This window comes from Heteronotia binoei, chromosome 15, assembly GCF_032191835.1.
Source record: "Heteronotia binoei isolate CCM8104 ecotype False Entrance Well chromosome 15, APGP_CSIRO_Hbin_v1, whole genome shotgun sequence".
NCBI lineage: Eukaryota > Metazoa > Chordata > Lepidosauria > Squamata > Gekkonidae > Heteronotia > Heteronotia binoei.
In genome coordinates this window covers 42395691-42420657 of record NC_083237.1, presented here as the reverse complement: position 1 = coordinate 42420657, position 24967 = coordinate 42395691, and the positions used below count along the sequence as shown (strand labels likewise).

Genomic DNA, 24967 nt, shown 5'->3' with positions numbered 1-24967 from the left:
CTGGCTGTTTTGTCCTCCTCGTCCTTGGGAGCCGCTGTACCCAGCTCTCCCTTGTCTGGCTTCGGGCACTTTTCATGTAACGGGACCACCATGATAGTGTCAATCTCCTCCGGCTCCATGGGTCCCGGATTGGGCCCTTCAGGGTTCACCATCTGCATCCTTCGCATGTGCCGGGTTAGGATGGCTTCGCGTCTGGCCGGGGCCTCATCCATCATAATGGTGGAGGTCCGGGGCTGTCACTGCCTCGTGGTGACCAGCAGTTGCTGGAACTGTGGAGGAGATGCCGCTACTCTCCGGGTGTCCAGCACATGCCAGGGAATGGACAGCCCTTCCTCGGTGTCGGGAAGCTCACCACCTTCTGGTATCTTTTCAGCCATTTGCTACAAAGTGGCCAGGGTGGTTAAGATTCAAAGTTGATTCTTAGCAAAATGTCAAGTCGACGGATTCAAGAATGAATCAAAGTTGATACTAAGAATTCATTTATTGATAACCGGTACTCTGGCGCAAGCCTCTAGCTTGCTAAGAATGAAACCAATACATTGATACATGGGTTTTAAGATACACTTCAAAATCATTCCTACGGGGGGGGGGTTACAGGAGGAAACATTCACACACAACTACTAGATACTTTTTCAGGCTATAGCTAGCAAATGCCCTTGAATTGTTATGCAAGGCTTCGTCCCACCTCAGGCCCTGAGAAGGCGCTGACTAGTTCCTTCACACCAGTTACAAATCAAAATAAGAAAAGGGAAGAAGGGAAGCAACTAAGGTAAAACATTAGCAGCAGTGGATCCATTATGATTTTAACAGGGCCTATTGCTTAGGCCATGATCCCTCAGTCTTAAGTCATTATTAGTCGATCTTGACACCTAAGGGAGACACCCTTAATGTAGGCACTGGCGGAGTGTCAAAGGGGCCAAGAACCCTCCCCTCCGAACACTCTTTACAGGCTTTTCTAGCACACACGCCCTTGGAGGCATAGCAGCCGGGGTTGAACCGACTGGCCCGCCGAACTATGGGCACCAACTGTATTCTGCTGCCTATGCACCAAATGCCCAGTATCCGCCCTATCACCTGTATTGGGCTTTGCCGGGGACATCAACTGCAGCCATAGCTGCTGATTAATTTGATCCCAGGGAAGACCAGGATTGACCGCAGCCCTCATTCTGAAGGCCTCGTCATATTGCAACCACGCAACCCCAACAAAGTCCGTATATGCACGGTGGACTATGTCACAATATTGAAAAAGGGCTGCAGCCCGTAAAGGTTGCGCCCTTGCTACCACCCCTGCATAAATCAGGAAACCTGGCAGCCAATTGGCCCAAGTCCTGTCCACCTTTCTACACTTCAGCTTCTCCTTCTCCTTGTCATTTAGCTCCTCTTTGTCCTTCTTTTCTAGTTCTCTAAATAGGAGACTGAAAACATCCACACATTCACCCCGCAGTATTTTTTCCTGGGTGGCCATTGCCAAATGATCACCCAAGGGCAATGCGGTGTCACCATATGGCAAAACTTTAAATGGTATGGACCCATAAGGATTTGGTGGATAAGGCCACACACCCCAAGGGTGCCCCGGCCACGCCCCTTATTGCAGCAACTGCTGCTGCCCGCCCCATGGCAGCACACCCGGTGAGGACTGTGAAGTAGATGCAGCTTGCAATGTTGGCGTAGCCACTGACTGCAAGGGGGGCTGTGAGGTAGAACTCACCGTATTCTGGCTTTGAAGCGGGACACCAGGTGCACCCCAAGCCCAAGAAGGTCCCACCTGACTGTAGTGTCCAGAAGGGGCCACCTGCCCAGGCTTCTACCCTGCCATATACGGTGTATTGTGGATAGCCGACTGCTGGGGGAGGCCCCAAGGCCAAGTTGGAGGCTGCTGTTGCAATGGGAACTTACCCACTACCCTCGAAGGGGTAACAGCAACTGCCACCACTGGGGTTGTCTCCACCACTGCCCTGCCTGCGCCAAGATCCACAGGCTCCCCACTGGGGGCCTCTCTTGTGTCCACCTCTGCTTCCTGATCCGATTCCTGCTGCATATCTGAGCCGCTGACCATGCCCTGTAACGCAGAGAGATGAGCCAGCACCTCCTTTTCAACAGTCAACTTGGACGAACGACCAGTTGCCCTATGGCGCCCCTCCTATGTGGGAGCTCCCACAGCACCCCTCTGTTGCTCCAAAGCGGCCAGTTGTCCCATGATGGCCTGCCATAGCTGGGCCCCCTCACCCGAGACATGAGGTGGCCTAGATTGCTGCCCTCTCTTCTTGGTGGGCTGTTTCCCTTAGAGGGACCTTGACCCTTCTTGGGAGCCATCCCTCCTTTATTAACTACCCCTTGAGTAACCTAGCACCCCGCTTATCGCCCTACCCTCGGGCAACCAACACTCTTTGGGAAAGAGAAAAAACCTTGAGCTGCTACTCCAACCCAGCTTCTCCCAGGATCGACTCAGGTTGTGAGCAAAGTACAAGGCTACAGCACTGCAGCTTCACCACTCAGCGCCACAGGGCTGTTGTATACGTTGCTCTTTTTTTGTTGTTGGGGGGGCAGTCACGAAGACTGAGGCCCCCCACTACCCTATTAACCGCAAGGGGGAGGGGGGGGCAGGTGTGAGCCCACACTCCTGCGCCCATGGGGAGGGGGGGTGAACAGATGCCGGCCTGGCACTCACACCCCCACAAAAGCACTCCCACTTCTAAAAAACACCCCCGACTTGATGTTCCAGCTGGGCAAACCAGCGCCTCCCACGTATCCCCCTGAAGGCCTCGCATGCGGCGCCGAGCCGAGAACTGAGCCACGCAATCACAGTCGTTCGAGCTGCTCTCACACCGAGAGCCGAATAACAACTGCGTGGAGTTGGGCGGGGTCGGGGCCTTTATAGCCCCGACACCACGCCCAACAGCCTACGCGGATGAAATGAAACATGGGGGCCAGCCTTCCCTCCTTCCGGGAGGGCAACAGCGGCCCCTAGCCGGCGAAGCCGGTCTGGCTGGGAAGGGGCCGATCTTCCTGCTGTTTAGATACATTCCCGATTCTTGGTCAGTTGAGGGTCCCTTCCCCCTAGTGGAATCCTGTATACATAGATTCTATATCCTTTTTAAGCCAAAGGTGTCCACCTGTCAATTCCCCAACCTCTTTTGAGAGCATTTTGGCTTACAGAAGGTGGAGAAGGTGATATGGTGGGTGGCCTATCTAAGACTAGTACCAGCTGTAGAGGGGAAATTGCATGGTGCATTGGTGGGGGGAAGTGTTCATCCCCAGCTGCTGCAGAATTGTGCCTACAATTCAAATAGCCTCCCTGGCAGCTGTATGTCAATGAAATGGAAATTGCTGAGAGATCTCAGATCATTATCAGCAACACATTAATTAGTTCAGGTTATCTCTACTTCTCTCTGATTGCTATTGATTTTTCCATATTGCCTGCACAGTGTGTGTGTGTGTGTGTGTGTGTGTGTGTATGGGTGCATCAAGGACAGCATTTGCTAGGCTCTTTGCCCCATCCAAATTTTATGCAATATATGCTGCCTCTTCACAGATCTCAGCAGCAGCACCTATCACTGGAGGAGGGGAGGCAAGTTTAACATTTGTGATATCTCCCCTCTTCCCATTCTATCCATATATGCAAGCTAAACATTTGCCCTGGGCCCCACACTGTGACTTGGTGAACAAATAGTGAATCAAATTAAAATCAGCCCAAGCCAGGGAGGATGTAATGTCACATTCACACCTTGGTGGAAGACAGCCATCCGAGGAGCCCTTTTAAGCTGCACCATTCCTGTTGGTAGCTCTGCTGACTAGTAAAAATCTTGGTCAAAACTGTATCTTCCCTCCCCTTCTTTAATATTCTGGACTCTTAGCCAACCATAGAGGTCCAAATAATATTGTTAACTGCTAAATTCAGATGAATTATTACAAATGTGCCTTTTAAAATTTAGATTATTTAATATTGGAGTACTGTGTGCAGTTCTGGTCGCCGCACCTCAAAAAGGATATTATAGCATTGGAGAAAGTCCAGAGAAGGGCAACTAGAATGATTAAAGGGCTGGAGCACTTTCCCTATGAAGAAAGGTTGAAACGCTTGGGACTCTTTAGCTTGGAGAAACGTCGACTGCGGGGTGACATGATAGAGGTTTACAAGATAATGCATGGGATTGAGAAAGTAGAGAAAGAAGTACTTTTCTCCCTTTCTCACAATACAAGAACTCGTGGGCATTCGATGAAATTGCTGAGCAGAAAGGTTAAAACGGATAAAAGGAAGTACTTCTTCACCCAAAGGGTGATTAACATGTGGAATTCACTGCCACAGGAGGTGGTGGCGGCCACAAGTATAGCCACCTTCAAGAGGGGTTTAGATAAAAATATGGAGCACAGGTCCATCAGTGGCTATTAGCCACAGTGTATGTGTGTATATAAAATTTTTTTTGCCACTGTGTGACACAGAGTGTTGGACTTGATGGGCCGTTGGCCTGATCCAACATGGCTTCTCTTATGTTCTTATGTTCTTAATACCCAAATGCATATCTACTCTACTGATCTCTAAGCAAAGAGTAGCTTGAAATATTTTGTTAAACTTTAGCTAGCAAAATGCATGTTCCCTTTGTGTTGGACCTTCCAAAATGGCTCGAATTCTTCTTTAGACAGAATTTTCACTCTGCTAATTTTGTGACCCTGGTGTTCTATTTGCATCAGCATTACACCTTGTGCTTGTAATACCCATGCTTCAGTTTTGTTTCCCAGGCACCTGGTTTGAATTTACCCCACACAAAGTTGGAATTCCTGACCTTGGTGTATATGTAGACACCAAATACTTTGGAAGTGCATTTGAAAATGGGCAAATGGTTGAAGAGAAGGAGGAGAAAAATATCTGCTATCTGCAGGGTACATCTTTTGTCTCGTGTTGCCTGTTGACAGCCTGGCACTCTCTGCATGGCAAACCCTATGCATGTTTTAGCAAGATAACAGAGTCAGTATTTGCATCATTAACCACAAGTGCATTGGAGATATTATCACTGGGGCCTTCTGCCTTCTCCACTGTATAGTTAAAATGTGCACATCAAAAATGGGCACGAACCTAAACATTCCAGCTTGGTTCAGGGTTGCTCCTAAACCGAACCCTGAACTGACCCAAAAATGGCCGAAACTGAATTTGCTAGTTTGGGGGTGGGGGTCATCCCAAATCACCTAGGAAGGGTTAAATGGCTGCCAGCCATTTCACTTTGAAGGAGAGGGAGCAAAACTGATGGATTTAATGGCTTACAGCCATTTAAACATAACAGCCAGATGGACTAGCAATCATTTCAGCATAACAGCAGAGTGGGTGCACCTGTCCACTGTTAAACTGAAATGGCTCACAGTCATTTAAACCTAACAGGTGAGCTGCAAACCTGCACTGCTTAGCTGTTAAATTGAAATGCTCCAAATAGCCATACTGAACCAGAAAAAAGTACCATAGATGTTTGGGAAGATGCTTTCACCAAACATTTGGTTTGGGGGCTCCAAAGCAGGCCATGTTCGTGCCAAGTTTGGGTTTCTTAACTAGATCAGCCCATCCTTAGTTATGATACTTAACTCCCCTTTCTCTATATTGATGGGACCATTTCAGACGTGCAGCTTTTAGGTACTATTAAAAGATTTCTTTCACTGTGGTCTTTCTAGGGTAGGCAGGTGCCCCCTAGACACTGGCAGGGGATGGAGGAGGGGAGGGTTTCCAGATCGAGGCTGGGAAACTCCTGAAGATTTTGTGATGGAGCTCAAGGAGGACAGGGATCTCAGTTGAGTACAGTGCCATAAGACTCTCCAAAACATCCATTTTATCAAGAGGAACTGATCTCTGTAGTCTGGAGATAAGTTTTAATTCTGGATGACCCTCAGCTGTAATTCTAGGGGATCCCCCAGTCAACAGGTGATATATAGATCTAATAATGAGGTTCAAAGTATTTTATTGTTGTAGCTCTAGGCAATAACAACCTAGCAAACCCCCCCAAGTATACAGTTTACTTCTAGAGATCTAATAATGATGTAACCTGCCCTGAGCCTGATCTACAGGAAGGGCGGGCTAAAAATGGAAACAAACAAATAAACAAAGCCATTTTTTTCTTTCTCTTTTTTCCAGGTTTATGGGGAAGTGCTCTTGGCAGCAAGCAGAACATGGCCAAGATAATGCATGGTACTCATCTTTATGTTATTTGCATCAGGAATAGTCATATTCCTGGTTGTGTCTTTAAGGGCCGTATATATAGAACAGATGATATTTACACACTAGGATAGGACCCCATGGACTCATGTATGTGTCCAGAGTCCTGCTAAAGGCAGCTTACAAGTAATAACAATGCCATAAAATAATACAAATCATTGGCAGAAAAACAGCCCAAAACAATGAGCACCCTAAAGGAGACCTCGGACCACAAGCCCACTATGAATCAGTTAAAAAGATAAAGCCCTTTTGTTAAAAGTTTGGGCACAAAGAAATATTTTGGCTTGGCACCTAAAAGACTGTATGGCAAATGTCAGGCGAGTCTAAAAGGAGGGAGGCCACCTCAGAAAATTCCCTGCCTCTGATTGCCAGCCATGAACACATGAAACTGCCTCATACTGAATCAGACCCTTGATCTGTATTGTCTACTCACCCTGGCAATGGCTCTCCAGGACCTTTGGCAGTGTTCTTTCAAGTCGCCTACTGCAAGATTTTTAACTGGAGATACCAGGGATTGAACTTGGGACCTTCTGCATGCCAAACAGATGCTCTACCACTGAGCCACAACTTCCAGATAGTGCCTGGAGTTCTCCTGAAATTGCACCTTATCTGCAGGCTAAAGAGATCAGTTATTTTGAAGGAAATGGCAGCTTCAGAGGGTGAACTTTATGGTATAACATAAAATTTAGGACAAATAGAAATCCAAGAATACCATCACATTTCTTTGCTCCTTGCCCCTTCATACTCCACCCTTCCCAGCTACCACCTCCAAATCTCCAGGAATTCCTCATGTCAGAGCTGGGAGTCCTACAACTGCTTCACCTCTGAAGGAGGGGGCAGCGTACAGGACAGTGAAGCATATTTTAACTGGCAGTCTGGATATATCCTTCCTTTCCCCAATTAATTAAGCAACCCTGCTTGGTGACCAATAACAATATCTGTTAAGTCCAGGACAGCCTAGTAGTTGAGATAATGGTGGCTGAAAAATGTCCATGTCTTGTGCTGCACTCAGCCAACTATAATCAGAAGGAGAAAAGCTCAAGACTCTAATATAAAGGTTGTTTTTTTCTTTGGGTTGCCAAGGTCCAATTAAAGAACTATCTGGGGACTTTAAGGGTGAAGCTAGGAGAAAGGTTGTGACAAGCATAATTGAACTTCAAAGGGAGTTCTGGCCATCACATTTAAAGGGACTGCACACCTTTTAAATGCCTTCCCTCCATTGGAAATAATGAAGGATAGGGGCACCTTCTGTTGGGGCTCATAGGATTGGACCCCCTGGTCCAATCTTTCTAAAATTTGGAGAGGGTCTTGAGGAGAGGCATTGGTTGCCATACTGCAAATGTGGTGCCTCTGCCTCAAAAAAAAGAGCCCCCCCGAGTCCCAAATATGCACAGATCAATTCTCCATTATGCCTTATGCTATGGGTATCAGTCTCCATAGGGAATAATGGAGTGCCCAGCAGACATTTCCCTCCTCCCACCCATTTCTGAATACTCTGAAGTGGGGTGAGGGCCTCCAAACCGGGGGTTTCCCTGACCCCACCTGAGGATTGGCAACCCTACTTGTTTCTCTTAAAATGAATGTTTCTATCTATATTGTAAAGTCTGATATATAGGAAAGGATGCCCTCATTGGTGACTGTATGCATTTATTTTTTAAGGTGCCTTAAGGCGGTTTCAAATCAGAATGAGAACATACTCTGGTAAGTCTTTAAAAAAGAAGAAGAAACAACTTTTCCCCCTTCCTGCAAAGATCTTTTGCTTTCTCGATGTAGGGCTGCCAACCCCTGGTCTGGGTGGGGGTTCCTCTGCCCGGGAGGTTCCCAACCGCCCAGCACACATTGGGCCAGTGGGGGGAACCTCCCCTGACATAGTCGGTGTGGTGACGTCACCTAGAAGTGATGTCATCACGGTGGCAATGGCACATGGCAGCCACTCTAGACATTTCCAGGAAAACTCTATGGTTTTCCTGGATGCTCTAGCCATTTGGGAAGGAAAACTCTATGGTACAATAGGTACTTTCAAGTGACAGCAGAGCTCAAACAGAAAGCATGTAAGGTGCTGCACAGAGAAGTAGTGTTCACTTCTTGAAGCTCCATAGTAGTGAGACTGCTTTTGATGGGAGCTGATCCCTAGGCCATGGAGGGATGAATCTAGCCTACCAGGATCAGGGAACTTTCTCGTTTGCTGGCTGGATTCTTTCTTTGTGCATTTTGACCTCTATTAATTCTGCCCTATTTTATGTGCTATAATATTTCTTAATAAACCATGCCTTCTTCACTCTGCTTAAAATTCTGCCATACACCAGGGCACTCCCCAGGGTCACTGACAGCCGGAGGGTCTTTGAGGCCTATGTCATACTGTGTCCGGTCAAATGTCTTTACAGTTATTTTAATGCCATTTTCACTGCAGCCACTAAGTGCACAGGGAATCTGAGCACAGTAAAAGGTGCTCCGCTATTGGTTAAACTTCTCTTTCCCTTTCTCTGAGAATGAAGCAGGTTTCCCTAAACCCATCAACTAATCCAGCGATGGAGCAAGAGAAGCCCTAGAACTAGTGGTGACAGTTAAGGGCCTGAAAGGGACAGAAGGAAAAGAGAATGTGTGCAAGGAAGGGAGATATCCCTCAAAGGGACGTCCTGTCTAGAGCAAGCCTACATGTCTCCATACCATTCTGTGACACGCCATTATCATCACTATTATGTGTCTATCTGGAAGACTGCTTGGGGTTACCATCATGATCAACTTGGCATTCTCTCTCCAGTACATTCCAGAGAAATCCTGTGACTAGTTAGTATGAATGGGTCCACTGTAAAGATACTATAGTACACATGTTCAGAGCTCTGTTGTCTCTATGAAGGATGAATTAATTAAACCTCACTTTAATGCCAATGGGCAGAAATGCCTATGGGTAAAAAAAAAAGGTGTGTGTGTGTAGATTTCAGTTTATCTTCTTAGCTCTCTATCCCTCTTGTTTTTTTGCAGGTAGTTTTCATCGTTTCCATATGTTATACAAAGCTCTATTAAAGACCACTGAATACCTGGATGAATGGAGATGGGGAACCACCAATAACTTACTGTACAAGTGCTGTAAGCTTACATTAAAGTTGGATTGAAAGAGACTCTTTAGAAATGCTTTTCATCCATATTATGTACTCTTAGTCTGGAGCTACACATTACGTGCACCATAGAGGCACCATGAAAATGGTATCTCCATGCTGAGATCTTATATGGGGAGGAAGATGTGACTCAGTTGCATAGCATCTGCTTTTCATCCATAAGGTTCTAGCTCCAGTCCTTGGCCTCACCAGTTTAAAGGGTCAGGCAGAGAGGTTCTCCTGTTGGATTTTTGGGATGCTTCATGGGGAACAAAGAATCACTCTGAATTAATCACCATTTTATTATCAACATATGTTATTGACACTTTTATTATCAACACTTCCACTATAGAAAATTGGTTGCATCACAATTGGTCACATTTTATTATGGCCAGGGCTTTTTTTGTAGCAGGAACTCCTTTGCATCTTAGGCTATACAGCCCAGACATAGCCAATCCTCCAAGAGTTTACAGGACTCTTAGTACAGGGCCTACTATAAACTCCAGGAAGATTAGCTACATCAGGGGTGTGACCTAATATGCAAAGGAGTTCCTGCTACAAAAAAGCCCTGATTATTGCCAAAAAAGCAGTCTGCCCTATGAAACAGTACTCGGAAAGACCATATGATAATTTTATCACAACATGAGTTCCAGTTGTTCAATTTCTAACATAAAATGATTCCTTCTGGATATAAGGACATTATTTTTTTTAAAAAAGTTATATTTGACTATTGTTACTGGTTTAGAATTACAGTACACTCTCTTATTCCTGTAATTTTAATTTCAACTTAATGTTGACTTTAATTGGTTAATTTTTTTTAAAGTGTCAGGCAGTAGGCAACATGAACGATGTTTACCTAATACAAATCTGCTGACAGTCAGTGTAGACAGTAACAATCTTGTTAAAGCAACAATCTGGCTCAGCGTAAGTCAGCTTCATGCCATCACATGATGAGCTTTCTTGACCGCTGCCAGCAGCTGCCAGCGATACAGAAGCAGGGACACATACTTACAATTTTGCGATAAATGCTCTACACATATTGGGGGAGAGGTGAAGTACATGGCAATGGGTGCTATTTTAGATGGCATCTTTGTCGTATATGTTACAAATTATCCTGGTCAGGAATGAGAGGATAGAAGTAGAATGATCACTTGCATGTGAATTGTGGGTGGGTGGGTGGGGAGAGAGGTTCAGTTGACCAGTAGTTTGCTTAGAAGGACTAAATTTACCGTGCAATCCTAAGGAGAGTTACTCTATCTAAGCCCTTTGAAATGAATAGGCTTAGACTGGTGTAACTCTCTTTAGGATTGCACTGTTAAGTCAGTTAACCAACTAAAAAAGATGTCCTTCATTATTCAATTTATTAAGAAAGGTAAAGGTCCCCTGTGCAAGCACCGAGTCATTATGGACCCATGAGGTGACGTCATATCACAATGTTTTCTTGGCAGACTTTTTACGGGGTGGTTTGCCATTGCCTTCTATTGCCTCAGGCATCTATCTATTCAATACTGCATTGCAATATTAGTTACAATAATCTAGGCGTTCTTTATTCCTGTTTAAATTTACCATGCTCTTGGCATAAATTGTTATAGTTGGGATATAAATAATTGGAATAATAGTATTAGCATACTAAGTATTGATACTTTGTTAAAGATCTACCCTTGGTAGGTTGTCTTAATTCAAGTATGTTTATAAGAAAGCTCTACTTTACTTCTTATGATGTAGGCGATGATGAAGTCTATAACTTCTCGAGTGAAAAGACACTATCTCTGATTGATGCTGGTGTGGCCATAAACATTGCTTACCCACTCATTTTGCACCCTGGGAGGAATGTGAAGCTGTTCCTTTCTTTTGACTTTAGCTCTGGGGATCCTTTTGAGGTAATCCATTTTTTTTTAAAGGGAAAGTCATACAACTCCCCCCCCCCAAAAAAACCCCCCACATATGATTTGAAAATTACAGTCTGCAGATGCATTTTTTAAAATAAAAGAAGAATGATCAGAAATACTGCTAGTCCATGTTGTATGATATGTAGACAGGAACTGACATATAACAGAGTGTGAATTTGCAGCCATTCTGTGCTCACAAAATGCCTTCTGATGCCACCTTAATGATGTTATAGCTGCAGCATTGTGGCTCTATTCCATACAAAACTACTGATTTCAGAAGACCCTTTCTACACCCAGGACAGTATGTTATCATTCTTATATTATCCCAGATCCTGTCATGGGAGGTTCCTGTGGGACCTGGCTTCTAACACTACTAAACTAGCACATGTAGGAGGCATGTTGCACCACTTCCAACACTACTCTTGTGATGCAACACTATTAGCTGAACTTTTCAACCAACCAGTCACTCCACAAAACAGTAAATATATATATGTATTTCCTAGCTGATTTTGCCGATGCCATCACAAACAGAACACTTTTCTCTTTCAGACCATTGAAAAAACAGCAGACCACTGTGAAAAACATGGAATCAAATTTCCTAAGATAGGTGGAATAAAATCAGAGGACAGAAAGAAGCCATCATGCTGCTACATCTTCAAAGGAGAAGACGCTCCAACCGTCATGCATTTCCCACTATTTAACAAAGACAACTGCGGAGGTACTTTGGGCATGGGGTTGGGCTATGAAAGTTCTAGGCATTCATATATAGAGTCAGAAGAATATTGTGACAATAGAATCTAGCTGGTCACCTTGTTTGCAGCATAAAATCACTCTTACTTTCCTAGCCATCATCAAAATATCTAATTCTCAATCTGGTCAAATTTGAGGATTCTTACATCCAGAGACTATAGCCATGAACAGACAAGACAGATCTTTCTATAGATCTGGGGGAAAGAAATAACCGTGAACTCTATAAGAAAAAAGACCCAAACATATGAAAGGAGTGCGTTTAGGCTTAATAAACAGGTGCCCTCAGTGACTGTTACTAGGCAAGCACAGCAGACTTGGGTCTGTAATTTAAAGGCAGGGCAGGGCCTGTTCCAGGACTATTTTGTCCTTTGAGGGAGGAATCAACAGGGCTAGGTCAGCACTCAGTTGCAGCCATTGGGTGATTTGATGCCACCTGATTTGCATGACTCTCTCAAGCCTGGATGTTAACTGCTGTTCATTAGCAGCCACCCTACGGAAGTCAGCATGGTTGAGTGTTTAGAGTTTTAGATTAGAATCTGGGACACCCAGGTCTGAATGCCCACTTTGCTATGAAAGTCACATACACTCAGTCTAACCTACATCATAGAATGATTGTGAGGATAAAATAGAAGACAAGAAGATGAGGTAGGCTGCATTGGGTCTGCATTCTGGAGAAAATATGTGATGTAAACAAAGTAATTAAATAATAAATATAGCTGAAGCAAGGGGCAGATAACAGTTGTTTTGGTGGGGTAGCAGAGAGAAGGAAGCAGGGAAAAATGAGAATATGGGGATTGCCAGGAGGAGGGAAAGAGGAGAGGGAATATAGGAGAAAATGAAGTACCCCCTACAAGTTCGTTCTGGACCTCTGCAATGCATCTGGACCAGGCTTACCCAGCACCAAATAACTGGGTTTACAGGGGGAGGGAAAGTGGAAGACAGGGGCCAAATAAAGGTAGGTTGGCTAGCAAGTGGAAAGGAGAGAAGGAAGCAAGAAAAAGGGAGAGGTCATAGGGGATTTCAGAAAGGGGAAAGAAGACGTAGTGGAGAAGGGGAAATGAGATATTCCCCTCTGATTCTTGTGGGTCTCCCACTTGTTATACTTAATTGTAAAGAGATAGCCTATGTGTGGACAGCCAGGTTTGCACATTATTGCCACAGTCATGTTTGTAAAATGTTGGAGAAGCTGTTTCCCAGTTTGAGGATTTTCTCAATACAGAGCAGAAGGCAAGGGGGGATACTGGAGAGCAGGGAAGAGACAATTTCTTTTTTTACTCTTTTTGAATCTCCTCTCTCTCCCTATCAAGGCCATAACTGGAGAACTGTATAATGGTCCTCTCCTTCTGGGCTGAGACCATTTCCACAGTACAGTCTTACTTCTTTTTAGCTGTTGGTTGAACTTCCATCTGATGCTTCAACTTTGCAGCATGCATTTTGCAATAGGGCTTTAATTTGCAGTTTCATCCAGGATCAGACTTTCCCCATGTGTTCTGCATTTACATCTCAAGGGGCCATTCTGCTTCCCGTCATACACCTTGCAGAGCTGTCCTTTAAATTCCCCTGCCACATGCACCATGATGTTCACATTGTCAAAAAAGGCTATTGTTGCACCCAGTCCCTGGTGTGCAAAGAGCAAGCTTCCCTCTGAGGATTGTTCCTTGAGGCTCCTGGCTGTGTGGCCATGGATATATCAGAGAACTCCAGGAGGAACTAGCTGCTATGCATATGCTTTTGGCCAGATTCCACCCCCTCTATTTGCCTAAACTTTTGCATCAACCTTGCCTTGATGAGACTGCTGGCGGGTGTCCACGGCAAGAGGACACTGAGACAACGGGATGTGGACTCCATCTGCCTACTTGTCTCTTCTTTCCTCTGTGTCCCCTGCTTCACACATGCACACACACTCATGCTTGCCAACTGGAGAGCAACCTGCCAGGACTCAGTGCTCCAAGTTGGGCCACCACCTAATGCTTTGCAAGATCTAACATCCAAGGGGGTCTGTGGTTGGAGGGCTTTGACTCCTTGCCAGCTTCCCCTTTGCAAAGAATTGGAACCAAAGCTGTGAGAGCTAGCAAAGCACAAGCTGACAGCCCACCTCAGAGCACTGAGTCCTGGTGGATTACTCCCCAGTTGGTGAGCATGTGTGTGCATGTCTGTGTGCACTGGAATTACCAGCACACATGTGTGTGAGTGTGTGTGACCATAAATAAAACCATGACTCACCCATAAAAAACCTAAATGAAATTATGAATGGAAAGCAAAGAAGAGGAACTTTGGGGGCAGGTAGTAATGGACAGAATTGTGATACAATACAATCAATAATGTGGTTTAAAAATGGCAGATGTTTGTGGGAAAATCTGGGGCTATTGTCAGCTTGTGTTCAATTGCATCCTATTGATCCTAACCACATTGCCTGAATTGTTTGTTTGCTTAGAACTAACCCTAGAGCCCTTTGATAGAATGCTAGGTATGCCAAACGGGGGGGGGGGGAGCAGGGCGCCAGAGGCCATAAACGGCGGGAAGACCAGAGGGAGGCGCCGCCGCTTCCCAGCCGCTGCAAGGACATCGGCCGAAAGGGGGAGGCTGAATGGCCCAGGGAGGGAGATAGCCAGCGTGTGAATCAAACACCTTAGAAAGGGAAAATAACTTTGTTTTGAGAATGATATAGAGGCCCCTGTCTTTGATGTGCTCCCATAAATGCTAGTGTCTTTTCAATGTATGTTATCACTCTCAAAGACCTTCTGCAGCAGTAACATTGTATATTCAATAAAGAAACTTATTTCAAAAGAAAGAGTTCTATTATTCTGAAGAATCAATGAACCCTGCGCTGACAGCTATAGGTGAGATGAAGATTGATCACTGACAAGGCAAAATGGTGGTGTGGTGGGAATCCGGCCCCTTCCCGCCCGCGCCGGCTTCAGCCGGCTTTAGGGCGGGGGCCGAGTTTGCCTCCCCGGATGGAGCGAGGCAAACGGCCACTTCATCCGGGGAAGCTGGGGGGCGTGGTCGCTGGGCTATTTAGCCCGACCACGCCTCCGGCCACGCACTTCGCTGGCCGTTTTCGGAGGATTGAGGAGCGTTCTTCCTACCTCCTTTGGAGGCGCGGCTGGGCCTCGGCGTCGTCAGCGTCGGCTGTCGCGCGGCTTTCGGCCACTGCAGGGAAGAGAGTCTTCGGGAACGGTCCGGGAGCGGCTGCTTGGCGCCGCGTTGGTCACAGCTGTTTGGGGCTGAGCGGCGCGAACGCAGCGCTTCACTCGCGGCGATCGGCCGCGTCGGGTTCCCGCCTTCTGGAGCTTCTGTGGGGACGTTCGTCGGCGGCTCTGCGCTTCGGAGGGGCTGAACGGCGCGAACGCGCGCCACACCCGCGGCTATCGGCCGCGTCAGGTGTCGTTCCTTTTCCCCCTCCCCCCTCACCTCTCTCTTTCTCCGGCGATAGGCCGTGTCCCGCCGGCGCAGGTCTGAGGACAGGCTTCCTGGGCGGGGTCCGTGAGCGGGGAGCTGCTGGGGCAATTTAGTGCACAGGCTCTTTCTTAATTAGTTGTTCTCGTGGGTGTTGGCCTGGGCGGCTTTGGGCCCCCCCCTCCCTGTTGTTTCGCCAGCTAAGTGGTGTCTTGGGGGTCCTGCTTTTCAGGCCTTTTGAGCTACTGCCCAGTATTGCCAAAGCGGGCTACCACGTCCCTTGCTTGCGTGGGTGACTGGTATCCATTATGCCTAAGGGCCAAGGGAAAGCAAAGGGCAAACAGCCCTTAAAGGCTGGTCAAAAAAGGCCCAAACCCAGTGGTCCCCCTGGAGCAGAGCAGGAGGCTCAAACCAGGCAGGCCATTGTGGCCAGTCTGGAAGCATTGGAAAAACACCATGGAGTGGATACTCAGTCTGCCCTCCATGCACGAGGCCGCAAGGCAGCCAGGACGTCCGCCAGGGCCTTCGAACAGGAGGTCCTGGCTCGTCTCTCGTCTTTGCAGGAAATGACTGCCCTACCGGGGCCGTCGGGCGGATCTGGACCGGAGCCTCTCGATGACTGTTCGGATGTGGATGAAGGTAATCCTCCAGAGGTGCCTGCCCGCCCGGACGATGCAGGAGGTGCCATCCCAGCTGGGGCGCCTTCAGGTGTGGTGCCAGACGGTAAGCAGGGGCCCCCCAGCTATCCAGGTTCGTGGCCGTGGGGAGGTTGGAACCCCTGGTTCCCGCTAAATACGGCTGGCCCGCCGGCCCCCCTTGACCAGCGGTCCCCTGTTTGCCCTGCGCCTGTGCCCACCGCAGCAGTTTCAGCTGGCTCGTTTGGCCAGGGACAGATTTTGCCTTTGGGCCCCTCCCAGGGAGCCGGGTCTGCGTTCACTCCTTTAGCCCCCTCGGGTGCCACTGGTCAACAGCCCCCTTCGGGTTCTTTGCCCTGGGGGCACCAATGGGGCGGCCTGTCAACAAAGGGTTGGCCGGTTCCTCAGTGGGGGGGATGGTGCTGCCCATCGAATTTGATGGGATCGGTGCCTTTCCACTGCCGCCCCTTTGGCGACACCGCTATGCCCTTGGGTGACCACCTCACGGCTGCCACCCGGGATAAAATTCTTCGGGGGGAGTATGTCGATGTCTTTGGCCTCCTTTATCGTGAGTTAGAAAAGAAGGAGAAGGACGACTTAGACGAGAAGGACAAAGAAAAAATCAAGCGTCGTAAGGTGGAGCGGAACTGGGCCAATTGGTTGCCCGGCTTCCTAATCTATGCTGGGGTTATCGCGCGGGCGCAACCTTCTCAGGCCTCGCCTCTTTTTCAATACTTAGATATTATCTATAAGGCCTACACGGACTTCTCCGGCGCTGCATGGTTGCAGTACGACGAGGAGTTCCGGATGAGGGCGGCGCTGAACCCCACTATCCCCTGGGACCACATTCACCAGCAGCTGTGGCTTCAGCTCATGTCACCGGCCAAGCCCAACTCTGGTGATAGGTCTGATAGCGGCCACCTTGTCAATAGGCATGCATCGGCACCCGGTACCCGCGCCTCGGCGGGGCAGCCGGTTCAACCCCGGCTGGTGTGTTGGGATTTCTCGTCCCAAGGGGGTTGCAACAGGAAGCCGTGCAAATACAGGCACGAGTGCCCCTTGTGTGGCGGCTCCCATTCCTTGGCATCATGCAGCAAAACGAAGCCTCGTGCCGGGGCTAAGCGGTCCGGGAACAGTAGTAGTACCCAAGCGGCTGGTAAAGGGTCCCAGCCCCATCAAGGTGACGGTTCTTAAGAAGTTGTTAGTTGCTTACCCGCGCTCTCGCGACCGAGTTTACTTGTTGGAAGGTTTTTGCCATGGTTTCCGTATCCCCTTTCAAGGTCCCAGGGGCCCCTGTATGGCCAAGAACTTGCATTCTGTTAAGGGAATGGAATCGGTTGTCCGTGATAAAATCTTGAAGGAATGCAGGGAGGGCCGAGTTTTAGGCCCTTTTGATGCCCCCCCAGTTCCCAATTTAAGGGTATCCCCGTTGGGGGTAGTGCCTAAGAAGGCCCCTGGGGAGTTCCGCTTGATTCACCACCTTTCCTATCCGAAAGGCGGGTCGGTGAACGACGCCATTCCTGATTTTCTCTGTACAGTGAGATACACCTCATTCGATCAGGCTGTCAGGGTTGTCCGGAGCTGCGGATCGGGAGCCGAAATGGCGAAATGCGACATTAAGTCAGCATTTCGCCTTTTGTCGGTGCACCCGCAAGACTTTGAGCTCCTGGGTTTCTCCTTTGAAGGGAAGTTTTATATGGACCGTGCCCTACCGATGGGATGCGCTATCTCATGCTCTGCCTTCGAGCGTTTTAGCACTTTCCTTGAATGGGCCCTGCGAGTGCGGTCCGGTTCCGCCTCTACGGTTCATTATCTTGATGACTTTTTGTTTGTAGGACGCCGCGGGACGGGCCAGTGTGCCCACTTACTCCAGTCCTTCCTGGGTTTAGCGTCTGAGTTGGGAGTGCCGCTTGCCCACGAGAAGACGGAGGGCCCATCGTCCAGGTTAACCTTTTTAGGCATTGAGTTGGATTCTGTTGAGCAGGCTTCTAGGTTGCCCGGTGATAAGATTAACCGGTTGAGGCAGATGTTGGCGGCTGCCATTGGTCAGCGCAAGCTGTCGCTCCTTGAGCTTCAGACACTGGTGGGCCATCTTAACTTCGCCTGCAAGGTTGTGGCCCCGGGGAGAGCTTTTTTACGGCGTTTATGCGACGCTATGTCGGGCTTGCGCCGCCCCCACCACCGTGTGCGGATCACTCTAGGCATGCGGCAGGACTTGCTGGTTTGGCAGCGTTTCTTGTCCGATTTTAACGGGGTGTCTTTCTGGCGCGAGGAGCTGTTGCTTGAAGCCGAGCTCCAAGTCACATCCGATGCCGCAGGGTCCGTTGGCTTCGGTGTTTATTTTCGAGGGCATTGGTGCGCTGAAGAATGGCCTGCTGCGTGGCTTGCCGGCGACCTCTGCAGGAATTTAACTTTCCTGGAGTTTTTTCCTATAGTAGTTGCACTTAAGTTATGGGGACCTGCTTTGGCCAACCATGTTGTCCACTTTTGGTGTGACAACTTGGCTGTGGTCCATGTGATTAACACATTGTCCTCTAAGTCGGTCCCGGTCATGCGCCTAGTGCGGGCGTTTGTGTTAAGTTGTTTACGGTTAAATGTGTTATTTCTTGCTAAGCATGTGCCCGGAGTATGCAATGGAGTTGCGGATGCCCTGTCTCGTCGGCAGATGGAGTGTTTCCGTCTTCTTGCACCGGAGGCCGATCTCCTGCCGGCTCGGATGCCCCCAGAGATGTGGCGGCTTGGAGACTCGAGGCCAACCGAGCAATGCAGCTAGCCCTGGCGCCTTCCACCCGGAAGGCCTACGATCATTCGGTGTTCCAGTTCCGGTCCTTTAGGGAGCAGGTGCGGTTGGCCAACCGGTGGCCTATCCCGGTGGCCCACCTCATGCATTTCTGTGTGCACCTGAAAGGTAAGGGGCTTGTCGTTAAGACGATTAGGGCCAAGTTGGCAGCCCTTGCTTTTCATGCAAAGATCAAGGGTCTACCGGACAGGACTGATGATTTCAGACTGCGGAAAATGCTGGAGGGCTGGGCGCGTGAGCAAGGTCCGCGCCCCGATACAAGGCAACCCTTTTCCCCCGCGGTGTTGAAGGGGCTCAGGGCGGTGTGGCCTTCAGTTTGTTTTTCCAGTTTCGAGGCGGCGCTTTTTCAGGCAGCGTCCATGCTTGCATTCTTTGGAGCACTCAGAGTGAGCGAGTTGGTGGTCAGCTCACGGCAGGACCTCTCCCAGCGGGCCCTTCAGCTGGGCGATGTAAGGATTCAAGGCGACAGCGTGGTCATTTCGATACGCAAATCTAAGACTGATCAGAAACAGCGAGGTACGTGCATCACCTTGGGTTTGTGTGAGGATACTGATATCTGTCCGGTGGTTGCATTGAAGGAGTACATCGCTGTCCGGGGCGTCGATGTTGGGCCTTTATTCCGTCACAACGATGGGTCGCCATTGACCAAATTCCAGTTTTGGTCCATAACCAGCCGGGCTTTGGATAAGCTTGGCCTTGGGGGGGTCCAGTTTGGGACTCATTCCTTTCGTTTTGGGGCTGCATCGACGGCGGCTGCCATGGGGTATCCTGGCCCCGCCATTCAGAAAGTGGGACGGTGGAGGTCCTCTGTTTACAAGGGCTACGTTCGCCCCATTACCCATTGAGGGGCTGGTTGTTATTTCTCACTGTGTTACTTTGTTCTTTGTTTCAGGTGCTGTGGCGCGGGGCGAGAGGACAAGGATCTTGATCACCGGCCACAGCATGATATTTTGGGCTGCCCATTTTGCTCGGCGATCGCCCTTCGGTTCGCAACTGGGCCTCAGCGAGCGGGCAGAAGTGGAATGGCAGAGGCGCCGGGGCCTACGTTGGGACGGCCTCCTGCCGCTGCTCTTCCGGGGGAGGGATGGCCCTCCGCCCCGGATCCTGGTGATTCACCTTGGGGGTAACGATCTGGGCCTGGTGCAGGGGAGGGCCCTGTCACGTCAGGCGATCGAAGACCTCCGGGTGTTGCGGAGCAGGTGGCCCGATGTGTTGATCTTGTGGTCCGCCATCCTTCCGCGACGGGTGTGGAGGTCGGCTTTGAACCCTGCCGGTGTTGAGAGGGCTCAACGCAAGGCTAACAGGGCGATGCGGAGGGCGCTCACTGGGGGCCTTGGCATTTACCTTCCCCACCTGGGCATTAGGTCATATATGGCGGACTTGTATCGACCAGACGGGATCCACCTGTCCGCTGCGGGCAACAGGGCGTTTTTATTGGACCTACAGCTGGGGCTCCGGCTGGCTTTAGGCCTGCCGGTGGGCCCAAGTGCCTAAGCTGAGGCTTGGCATTGTGGTGGCGGGACTTGAAGGCAGGTTTGTTTTGGTGACCACCCATGGTTTTCCCGTTAAGGGAAGTGGCGGGGGATGGACGGCAGCTGGGTTAAAACGGCCCTCTGCTGTCTTTCTCGCTACAGGGTTACCTCGTTTAGCGAGCCGTTCCTGGGAGGGCGGCTGCGCCATTAGGAGGTTACACCCGACCGTGCCGGCCTGGCAGCAGCTGGTTTACCCAGCTGCTGCTGGGGGCTGGGTGGCTCGCCCCGTCGGGTCTGGGAAGGGTTTCGGAGTTCCCTTCGCCTGCCCGGTTTAGTTAGGTTGCCCCAGGCTGTTGGTTCAAATAAAGTTGCCCTGTTTTACACCCATACACCGTGTTGTCTCGTTCTTCCGACTGGGGGGGCAAACTGAATTTGAATATGGGAATTCCTCACTGGAAAATTGCGAGTTAATATCTAAGGGGGGGGAACTTGTGGAAAAAGGGCATTTGGAAAAAGGGCACTGACTTCAAATCTACTCCTGGAGAGGCAAAATGTTGTGTAAGCACTTTTGTATAGTTCAATTATATAAGAATGCAGGTGTGGGATTTACTCATTTGAGGAAATGGTGTGACTGGAGCCTTAAACAGGAGCAATCCTGGATGATAATCATCCATCATCAACTTGTCACTATTGCATTAGATGACTGGAAGTCATAAAAACCAGGCTATCCTCTGATAAAGGTTTAGGTATTTACATATTTAAGGATCTCCTTTGGTATCCTGAATATGTGACTTTGGAAATTAACCAAAAGAAAACAGAGGGGAAACAACTTTTAAAAGCTGGATGAGGACTGAAAATCCTCTCCAAAGGATGGAATATTGAGAGCTGATTAAAGGGTGGTATGTGTGTTGTTTCAGATGTATGGTAATCCTATGAATTATTACACTCCCAAACATCCTATTGTTAACAGCCTTGCTGAAGTATTGCAAATGGAGAGCTGTTTGCATCCATACATCTGGGTCGTCCTCTTTTCCTGATGCCTTCAACTTTCCCTAGCATTGTTGTCTTTTCCAGTGACTGTCGTCTTCTTATAATGTAACCAAAGTATGACAACCTGCTTCTAGAGAGAGTTCAGACTTGATTTGATCTAGAACCCATTTATTTGTCCTTTTTTTGCAGCCTGTAATAGCTGTAATATTCTCCTCTTAACATCACATTTCAAATGAATCAACTTTCTTCCTGTCAGCTGCCTTCAGTTTCCAACTTACACACTCAGACAAGTAAAGGGGAAATACTATAGTATGAGTTATCTTGATCTTGGTCACCAGTTACACATCATTACACTTAAGGACCTTTTCTAGCTCCTTCGTGGGTGTGCTTCCCAGTTGCAATCTCCCAGTTTCTTGATTGCTGTCTCCCTTTTAGTTGATGACTGAGACAAGGAATAGAAAGCCTTGAAGAATTTCTTCATTGTCAACCTTAAAAAGGTAAAGGTAGTCCTCTGTGCAAACACCAGTCATTTTCAACTCTGGGGTGATGTTGCTTTCATGTTTTCACGGCAGACTTTTTACGGGGTGGTTTGCCATTGCCTTCCCCAGTCATCTACACTTTTCCCCCAGCAAGCTGGGTACACATTTTACCAACCTCGGAAGGATGGAAGGCTGAGTCAACCTGGAGCCAGCTACCTAACCTGCTTCCTTTGGGATTGAACTCAGGTTGTGAGCAGAGGGCTCCGACTGCAGTACTACAACTTTACCACTCTGCGCCACAGGGCTCTTCCTCTGTGCCATGGGGCTCTTGTCAACTTTAATGTTGTGTGATTCCTCAGAAGTGATTGTTCAGCTTAAATTTTCCTTTTTCACATTCTCCTTTAACCATCATCAGTAGTCTTTTCAGATCTTAACCCTGTTTTCTTCCAGTAATGTGGTGTTATCTGCATATCTCAAAATGGTAAAGTTCTTTCCACCCATTTTCACTCCACCTTCATCTAAATCTAATCCAGTTTTCCTTATGTTATGCTCTACATAGAGACTGAATAGATAGGGAGATAAAATAAATCCTTATTTGACACCGTTGCTAATTGGAAAACATTCTGTAGCCTATTGTCCAGAGTATATGCTCTACATCGAAACAATCAGATGTTGTGGCACACCCATTTCTTTTAAAATAATAGTTTTTCATGATCCACACAGAACCAGGTGGGTGCTGTATTTCCCCCAGAATCTATGGGATCTGTAGACCAGGTTTCAATTCAAAGAAAGGAGGGGACCAAAATTCAATTTAAAACCCCCATCCTAAAAGGATTATATTATCATCCGTAAAGCTTCTCTGCTATGACTACTTCTCAGCATTACAGTCTATGCCATAACATAATATCCTCCTGCCATTCAAGAGTCTAGGCAAGTTGTTGGAGCCTATAGCACAGATATTGTCCTAGCAAAGACTAAGGATGGACTCATGCCTGAAATATGCTTGCAAGGATGTGGAAACAAAGATGCTGCCTCTCCAGGAGCAGGCTACTAGTACTTAAAGGAGTACTACCCGGTTATGGAGATGAATGTGTGATGGGGCTGAAGTGGTTCAGGGCTTTGAGAGGCTTGAGGGGTTGACTGGGGAGAGACATGTGGCAGCAGGCCTGGGGTGAATGGTTCAGGGAACAAGTCTGAGGACTGTATCCCAGGGTAAGTTGACTGACTTGGACTCTTGGGCTTCTCCAGACATCAAATAAGGCTCTAGAGGTGTCTCAGATGATGCCTTTTGTCATGGTTTTAGGTGCTCATCCACCTCCTCCCCTGAGAACGAAAATACAAAGCATTTGTAATTTTTTTAGAAATGCCTTCGCTGGTCGGCGCTGGTCCCGGAAGGCCTTCCAGAGGCTCTGGAAGGCCTTCCGGGACCAGCGCCGGGTGCTCCGCGGCCTCCCCGCGGCCTCCGCTGGTCCCTGGAGGCCCACCAGAGACTCTGGAGGGCCTCCAGGGACCAGCGGAGGCCGCGGGGAGGCCTTCGCTGGTCGGCGCTGGTCCCGGAAGGCCTTCCAGAGCCTCTGGAAGGCCTTCCGGGACCAGCGCCGGGTGCTCCGCGGCCTCCCCGCGGCCTCCGCTGGTCCCTGGAGGCCCTCCAGAGACTCTGGAGGGCCTCCAGGGACCAGCGGAGACCGCGGGGAGGCCTTCGCTGGTCGGCGCTGGTCCCGGAAGGCCTTCCAGAGGTTCTGGAAGGCCTTCCGGGACCAGCGCCGGGTGCTCCGCGGCCTCCGCTGGTCCCTGGAGGCCCTCCAGAGACTCTGGAGGGCTTCCAGCGACCAGCGGAGGCCACGGAGAGGCCTCCACCACCGCCGCCGGGCCCCGTGCGCGGGCGGGGAAGGCGGCGAGTGAGGGAGGGAGCGTCCCTGCGCGTGCGCAGGGGCCTTGCGCAGGCGCAGGGACGCTCCCTCCCTCACTCGCCGCCTTCCCCGCCGGCGCCCGCGGCCCACCGCCTCCGGGGCTGGCTAAACCGGGACCTCTAAATGGTCCCGGTATAGCCAGCCCGGGAGGCGGGAATAGGGGGCCAGAACCGGGACATTCCCGGGCTCCCGGGACAGTCTGGCCACCCTAGCAAGTCTGCAAAGACAAAGTCTTGTCTAGCCTTTGAGAAGGTAGAATACATCGTTGATATGGTCTGCCTGTGTGTCGGCAAATCAGTGGAGGCACATGCTTGCTCTAGATGAAATAGCTGCTGAAGAAAGTGACAAAGTGTGACAAACTGCTGAAATGCAAATGTCTGAAGTAGGGTTGCCAAGTCCAATGCAAGAAATATCTGGGAACTTTGGGGATGGATCCCAGAGACGTTGGGATGGAGCCAGAAGCAAAGTTGTGACAAGCAGAATTGAACTTCAAAGGGAGTTCTGGCCATTACATTTAAAGGGACCACACACCTTTTAAATGCTTTCCCTCCATTGGAAATAATGAAGGATAGGGGCACCGTCTTTTGGGGCTCATAGAATTGGACTCCCTGGTCCAATATTTTTGAACCTTGGAGGGTATTTTGAGGAGAGGCATTGGATACTATGTGGAAAAGTTGGTGCCTCTGTCACAAAAAACAGTCCTCCCAGAGCCCCAGATACCTGAAGGTAAATTCTCCATTATATCCTATGGGAATCGGTCTCCATAGGGAATAATGGAGTGCCCAGGAGACATTCCCTCCCCCCGCTTTCTGATGACCCTAAAGTGGGTTTATGGACTTCAAATAAGGGAATACCCTGCCCCCACCAGGGGATTGGCAACAATAGTCTGAAAGTCAAAGGCAAAGTCTAATTATGCCCCATTAGAGCTGTTAAATTATGGGCTGCCAATATTCCTGATAAAATTTGGACATTAGGACAAAATCTGAACCCTGGTCGCATGAAGCAGTCACTCAGAGTTGGTTCCAGTGAAATATCTGGCAGCTGACTTAGGAAAAAAAATGAGATCTAACTGCGTATGTGATGCCCACAGTAATAGTGGATCATTTCACATTCACCTACCGACGTCTCTCATTGACAGATAAAGTTGCAGAATACAGACTGCAGTTTGACACCTCCAGATTGAAATATTCCAATGAAGAGATTGAAAAGCTTCTCATTGCAGCAAAGAAGAACGTAGTGAATGCTCGGCAAAAGATGTGGGAGGAGGTTAAACGTGCTGTGGCTCCTTCTTCCGAACCTATTTAAGCAAACCGTTTCTAACATTTACATTATAGCTGGTTCTCCAAAGTGCACCCTAA

General features: G+C 48.9%; 1 protein-coding gene across 1 annotated transcript; it reads left to right on the top strand.

Annotated features, from left to right (window-relative positions):
• Positions 1-216: 216 nt before the first annotated feature.
• LOC132583589 (cytosolic phospholipase A2 gamma-like) lies at positions 217-24914 on the top strand. The gene is made up of 6 exons (XM_060255213.1): positions 217-361; positions 4735-4875; positions 9173-9277; positions 11011-11165; positions 11724-11892; positions 24748-24914. Exons 1-6 carry the CDS (start codon positions 217-219, stop codon positions 24912-24914), a joined length of 882 nt encoding a protein of 293 aa, XP_060111196.1.
• Positions 24915-24967: the final 53 nt, after the last annotated feature.